This window comes from Saccostrea echinata, unplaced genomic scaffold (genome assembly GCF_033153115.1).
Source record: "Saccostrea echinata isolate AGI-Se365-2 ecotype Australia unplaced genomic scaffold, CSIRO_AGI_Sech_v1 ptg000056l, whole genome shotgun sequence".
NCBI classification, from domain to species: domain Eukaryota; kingdom Metazoa; phylum Mollusca; class Bivalvia; order Ostreida; family Ostreidae; genus Saccostrea; species Saccostrea echinata.
Genome location: NW_026889805.1, coordinates 7,330,527 through 7,337,500, shown reverse-complemented (window position 1 = coordinate 7,337,500; position 6,974 = coordinate 7,330,527). Strand labels below are relative to the sequence as shown.

The window sequence follows — 6,974 nt, the reverse complement described above, 5'->3', positions numbered from 1 at the left end:
TACTTTTATTTCGAAATAATACTCACATATTTCCTGATAAAACCCTGATATTTTTGATCATGCACAGTAGAACCATATACTCAGTGCATATTCAAGTATAATAAAATCCTTCATTTTATGATGTTTTTTTATGTGTTTTCTGAAATCTTGCCTAATACGATCTAAACTTAAAAGTCCCTTTAGGATATATCATTGTTTAAAATGTTGTTTAATCCGGTATATTGTCTAATATGGCCAAATTCTCTGGTGCCAGTGGTGTCCAGATTAGACCAGTTTTACTGTACTAATATCTATACTAGGGTTTTTTTTTAAAAAGCAATCCAAAGCAGAGATAGTTTAAACATTGCAGGGTTGGCCGGGAAATACCAGTGGTGGGAATTACCAGTGGTAAATACCGGTATTTCCCGTCCCGGGAAATACTACAAATTTCTCTAAAGTGGGAAATACATGTACTGGGAAATACAAAGTTAAAAGTTTTTTTCTTTCTTTAATTCATTAAATCTTATACAAAAATAAAATAAACATAAAAACAAAGATGAATAATATGGAATATGTCTCAAATTGCAATTGAAATATTCAGAATGTATCACTACTCCAGGTCCCATTCCCATAAGCATTCTGTGTAAAACTGAAGTTTTCCAATTCAAGTTTCTTTTCAATTTTGTAAAATTATTAAGTTTATTAATTAAAAATCTAAGAACAAAAAAAACCCAAACTTGTTTTAATCCTTCGATAAACACTGTAGTTATTACAAACAATCATGTTGTTTTAACAAATTGCTCTAGACAGTTTTGTGCTCCTGTTTTAAGATATAATTACCTTGAGTCGAACTGAAAGGCTTCTTCTTAGTTTTGATATTAATACCATACTCTACATTTAAGAATTTTCTTAGATAAAACCCATTTGGGATCTTTGGGTTCATTTCATGGACCTTTATAGACTACATCTGTCTCAAGCATGAAACAAATGACACTCATGACTGGTATATGAATAATTATACTATGTTATGATTATACAAAATGAATTACTTGGAAACCAGAATTTTTTAAATCAGGGACAATGATGCCAGGTAGATATCTTAGCCAATAAGGTGTACTACTTGTCAATATGAACGAAATATGTTAGTAGCTATTTCTTATTTCCCAGTATTTCCCGGGAAATACCAGTAATTCCCGGTAATTACCAGTATTTCCCACCATCCTGGGAAATATGAGTATTTCCCAGTTTTTTGCCAACCCTGAAACATTGCTGCGTTTGAACATCCATAAGCAAAAGATGTATTCTCATTGATTGAGTAACTGTATATAGTGTTAAATCCAGACCCTAAAAAGGGCATGGTAATCCAATGATCAAAAGGGCACTTTATGCTGCGACAAGTTTTCATGAGGGCACTTTTTAACGTATTTGAAATTACAAATATATTCTTTATCATGTTTATGTACTTAAATTATTATTTAATACTGAAATCTTTAGTTATACAAGTATCTATAAGAAAAATGTATAAATCTGTCAGCTTAATTAATTTAATACACACTGACAGGGCAATTATTGCCAAAATTTAAATTCAAATTTTTTAATCAAGAAATTAGTATGGTTATCAAGGTTATGCTTAAAAAGTAATAGGTGTGAATCTTTTTGTCACTTGCTCAAGAATTATTTTAGTTTGGAGTATGACTTTTTTCCCCTTGCTTTAATATTGTTATTTGTGTATGAGGTAAATAACAGAACAAAATTGCAATGGGGGGGGGGGGTTAAATAATAAATGTAGAGGGCATTCTCTTTATTTTGAAAATAATCTACCAACAAAATCAAGTGAACACTGATCATACCAAAAAATTAAACTTGTAATAATATATAAATTGGTTAAAACTTTTTTTCTGGCTTAGAAACATTAAGCCTCTGGGTGTCAATTCAAAAAGTTGGAACACAGAATCATTGAACATGAAAGAAACTAACTTCATACTTTGTTGTTTCCTAGCCCATTTCACACATAATATTGTTTTTTTTTTTGTTTTTTTGTTTTTTGTTTTTTTTTTTTTACTGTACATTGTAAGTTGACTTAATTCATCAGCAGATTTATTTTTCACATTTCTTCATCTACTCTGTTTTTTCTACTTTCAAGTTAAAAAAAACGATCCTGATTTAAAATGTGTAACATTTTAATTTACAAATTAATCTATCTGTGACATTGGGCTAATTCTTGCATAATCAATGCTATCAAATGATATTTTCTCCTGTTATCTCTTATACCCTGACAGCCTGAGGCATGTTACCTGGCCAGGTGGCTGTGTGCGTTCAAGCGAGAAGTGATTTCCTGTCCTGAATTCACACTTTGCGTGCATTAAATAAACAAAGGAGCTAATCAGCATGCACTGAATAAACAAAGCCGCTGGTTCATCTTGCCTCTGCTGGGCATATTTATTTATTTTTGCAAGGAAAAAAGGGCATGGCGCTGGAAAAAAGGGCATGGCGCCGAGGGAAAAGGGCATGGCGCCGCGCCATGCTAGTTTGCTTTAGATTTAACACTAGTATATGAGTTTGTGTGCGGTTAGGCATGGATAAGTATTATTACTTCGCATTATGCTGAATAATTACCAATCAATTTTCATGTTAACCAGAACTGGTCTTCTTTGTTATTTTATTCAAGAAGTAACCGTTTGGTCACAAATTAACTGTTGTATATAGCCCCAAAACTTTTAGAATTTTGATTGCAATTGCGCAGAAAAAGACACATTTTAAAGAGTGATTATTTCATGAATTCTTTTCAGATGAGTTTAAATTTGAAATTTATCACTTCATCAAAGTGCGATTTTCTGCACATCCAGAGAAAAATGCTAACTTAAGAAATAAATTTGATTTGGTAGCCAAATAAAGCTACTTCAGGTAGGTAAATAAAGCTATGTAGGTAATTCAAGCTACGTAGCTATAAATTTAGTGATTGTACCAGACCTGCTTGTATCTAAGCAAATTTGTAGATAATTTTGTTGAAGAAAATATAAAATGATTACCCTCCATTCATGGCATATGGATTGAAGTAAGTCTGTTTTGGGGCATAAGAAGACTCTTCGTTTATCAGTGGGTCCATCATCTTGCTTTGATTAGTTTTTTCTTTTTTTACACAGAGAAGTGACTTGCTATCTTGAAAAGATTTACTTCCGGTTAAAATATTTTCAATAAATCGTACGCTTATTTGTACCGACAATACGTATTTTGGCGCTATTTTCCATCATTTGTCTTTTCAAATAATATTTTAATAAACATTACAAAGTGCTTTGATTTCAGGAATTGGATTTATCAAATAAAGTTTTTTTTAAAAAATCTCAAATTCTTCGAAAAACTAAGAACGAATTGTCTTGCATCGAAACGCATGCTGGTCGTACCTTTTTGCTTGTTTACTTTAATTAGTAGTCAGTGGAGAATATGGAATTTTCAGACGATGAAGAGGAATTGAATGTTCCCCAAGTTAAGAAACCTATAATATATGGAAGTTTGGAGGAGAGAGAAAAACAGAGGCTTGCAACAAGCAGTTCGTCTGGATCACTGGCCTCCGACGCCATAAATGCCGGCAAAGCTGCAGGGAATATAAACATTACAGATGGAGGGTCGTATGATATTGCAGAGAGAGATCCTAATGAAGAACAATCAGAACTTCTAGCAGAATTAGAAAAAAGAAAGAAAGCCAGACAGATCCAGGTATCGACGGACGACTCTGAAGTCAAGGCTAATCTCAGGCAACTGGGAGAACCGATCTGTTTGTTTGGGGAGGGCCCAGGTGAGAGGAGAGAACGTCTCAGAAAAACTTTAGCGGAGTTGGGATCAGAGGCAACGGGTGCATTTTTAAAGAAAGGACAGGAACAAGTAGAAAAGAAAACCAAAGAAGATGAGAATGTTACTTGGTAAAACTTTTAGATTTATAGAATCATATCACATATGACATATGTGCATTATTTTTTTTTTTTAGATTTCTCAGGAAATTACAATGTTAGCTGCAGAACTGTAGCTCTCTGCTTGAGAAAATTCGGACAGACAAAGCAGAGAGCTACAGATCCAAGCATTGTAAAAACCTTCGATTTACGCCGCCGCTTTTTTGTCGCTCGCTTCTGGTATTATCTCTTGTATATTATGCTTTGCCCCACTTTAAAAATAGTATCCGATAATTAACCATTTATTTTACTCCTATTCTCGATACCTTATATACCTCTCAATGGTCCCAATCAGCCCCTAATGGTTTTGGAATGTCGGTTTATTTAAAATCCCATTCCGACGTGCATGTTGGGGGTCGTGTGAAAAAAAGTCTTTCAAAAAACATATAATTGACGAGAAAATGTAAATATAAAATTCAGGAGGTTCAGGTATCATGTATAATGTCTACAAAGAATACAATATGTTTGTAAAAAAGAAATGAAATAAATAAAACTCGGGCATGTTATTTAAGGATGAAACAAACGTCGACGTCGGAATGCATTTTTTTTTTACTGATATTCAAAAACCACATACAACCGTCTGGAACCGTTGAAAGGTAAATAAGGTATCGGGAATAGGAGTAAAATATATGGTTTACTATTGGATACTGTTTTTAAAGTGGGGGAAAGCATTAAATACAAGAGATAATACCCGAAGCGAGCGACAAAAAAGCGGCGACGTAAATGAAAGGTTTTTACAACGCTTGGATCTGTAGCTCTCTGCTTTGTCTGTCCGAATTTTCTCAAGCTGAGAGCTACAGTTCTGCAGCTATTACAATGTTTGACTTTTTTTTTGGTAGGGGATAAAGTTTTGGTTGCAAGATCTGGTGTAAATGAATTCACATATAAGTTTTTCACATTGAAGCATTTCTTTCTTGAATGATACTAAAAAATGAAATAATTGGTATATTCTTGCAGGTATCATGAAGGGACTTCTGCCCTAAAAGAAGCAAGGATATGGATAGCAAAATACTCTATTCCAAAAGCCAAACAAAGAATAAAAATGCAGAAAGAGGAGAAACTTATACCAACTGCTAAGAAAAATGCACAGGTTCAAGATCTCCATAAACGAGTCAGAGCAGTCACCAATGAATGCAGTCAGATAGGAGATGTCCGCCCCCTGTCATATTGTGAGTTTAGTCCTAATGGTAAAATCCTTGCTGTAGCATCATGGTCAGGCCTATGTAAGCTTTGGTCAGTCCCTGACTGCCAGTTAATCAGACAACTAAGGGGACACAACTGTAACGTAGGTGCCATAGTATTCCATCCCAAAGCTACTTTAACATTGGAAGATGATGCTTGCTGCATGGCCTCCTGCAGTCAGGATGGGGCTGTAAAACTGTGGAATTTGGTGAGTGATGAGCCAGTAGCAGATATTGAGGGCCACAGTCCCTACAGAGTGTCACGTCTGAAGTACCACCCCTCAGGGCGATTCCTGGGTACCTGCTGTTTTGACAACTCCTGGAGACTCTGGGATTTAGAAGTCCAAGAAGAAATCCTCCATCAGGAGGGCCACAGTAAACCTGTTTATGACATTTCCTTTCAAGGGGATGGTGCTTTAGCAGCTACAGGAGGTCTGGATGCATTTGGAAGAGTTTGGGATCTAAGAACAGGGAGATGTATCATGTTTCTAGAGGGTCATATTCAGTCTGTGTTCTCCATTGATTTTGCTCCTGATGGTTACCATGTAGCAACAGGAAGTGAAGATAACTCTGTAAGAATTTGGGATCTAAGGCAAAGAAAATGTGTATACACCATTCCTGCTCACAAGAATTTAGTAAGTAAAGTGAAATTCCAACCTGATCATAGTAACTATCTAATAAGTGCATCTTATGACTGTACTGCCAAAGTTTGGGCCCATCCAACTTGGGCACCACTGAAAACATTAGCAGGGCATGAGGGAAAAGTGATGGGAGCAGACATTTCTCCTGATCTTCAGTACATTGCAACTGTGTCTTATGACAGAACTTTTAAACTGTGGACCACTGAAATGCAGGGAGGAATTTAAGATTGTTTTAGAGAATCAAATTTACAAATATATGTTGAACATCAACATATATTTTACATTTTAAGAGCTTGCTCATATTCTATGCAGTGAAACTGATCATACCCATGTATGTATATTTTTCATGCATGATTCACAGATCACTTATAATAAAAATCATTTGCATTCATAATTTGCATGTCAGCTTTAAGATTTGTGAAGCAATAATTTTAGATTTAGTCTGGACCAAGATTAAACTTAGAAATATCAGATGAGTCAAGATAATCAGAGTTAAAAAAAACCCATAAAGAATTAATGGTTGTGACTGCCAACTGACTTCAATATAATCCTTGTATTCAAAATATCAGTGTTCAGGATGAGGAAGTTTAACTGTGTTTAAGGACTTACGCAACGTACCTTACCTACTGATAATTTTTCAAGATATTCTTAATTTAAGATTATAGTGCCATCAGATGTTCGTCGACAAAAAATCAGCATGCATTACCAGGGGTTTTGAAAAGATATCCATTGATGAAATTTCTTGTATAATTCAAAGAAAAATACACAAAAATTACTAAACACATATTCTAGATGTTTTGTTTATCCAAACTTGTTTTAGACGAAGTGTACAACAGCATATATAGACATACAAATGTAGCACACAATTCCTTTAAGTATTGGAACTCTTCAAGTCCAGGGAAAAAGACAATAAAGTTCAAACTACGTTGCGTATGTCCTTAAAAGGTGTTAAACCTCAATTCTGGTTGCCCACATGATGCAGTGGTTGGAGTGTTCCCTCTAGATTCACGGAGTAAGGAGTTGATCTCCTATTCATGGGCATAGAAACTGGTGTGGGGAGGGGAAAGTTAGTTTATGCTTTTGCTTGTCAAGGAATTTTTGCTTGGTAGCCCCCCCCCCCCCTTGAAAATGTTAGGTTGTGCTCCCCCCCCCCCCCCCCCCCCCCCAAACTGAAATTGCTTCCTAGGACCTGACTTTTTCATTCCAAACTAGATTATGAGGCTAGAATT

The 6,974-nt window shown here is 35.1% G+C and overlaps 2 protein-coding genes across 2 annotated transcripts in view; one reads left to right on the top strand and one right to left on the bottom strand.

The window, feature by feature from the left end:
* LOC133173966 (proteasome subunit beta type-1-like) overlaps positions 1-3,143 on the bottom strand; it is a 16,986-nt gene extending 13,843 nt beyond the window's left edge. The window contains exon 1 of the mRNA XM_061309025.1: positions 3,009-3,143. Within this exon, the coding sequence (XP_061165009.1) occupies positions 3,009-3,088 (80 nt within the window). The 5' untranslated portion in view covers positions 3,089-3,143. The remainder of the gene's footprint in view (positions 1-3,008) is intronic.
* Positions 3,144-3,397: 254 nt separating this feature from the next.
* LOC133173109 (U4/U6 small nuclear ribonucleoprotein Prp4-like) lies at positions 3,398-6,139 on the top strand. The gene is made up of 2 exons (XM_061308039.1): positions 3,398-3,896; positions 4,881-6,139. Exons 1-2 carry the CDS (start codon positions 3,421-3,423, stop codon positions 5,968-5,970), a joined length of 1,566 nt encoding a protein of 521 aa, XP_061164023.1. The 5' UTR covers positions 3,398-3,420; the 3' UTR covers positions 5,971-6,139.
* Positions 6,140-6,974: the final 835 nt, after the last annotated feature.

Excerpts from the sequence above, each read along its gene's own strand:
- LOC133173109 (XM_061308039.1), top strand. The coding sequence starts at position 3,421 with ATGGAATTTTCAGACGATGAAGAGGAATTGAATGTTCCCCAAGTTAAG. Across the intron at positions 3,897-4,880 it reads GAAGATGAGAATGTTACTTG|GTATCATGAAGGGACTTCTG; the intron begins GTAAAACTTTTA and ends ATATTCTTGCAG.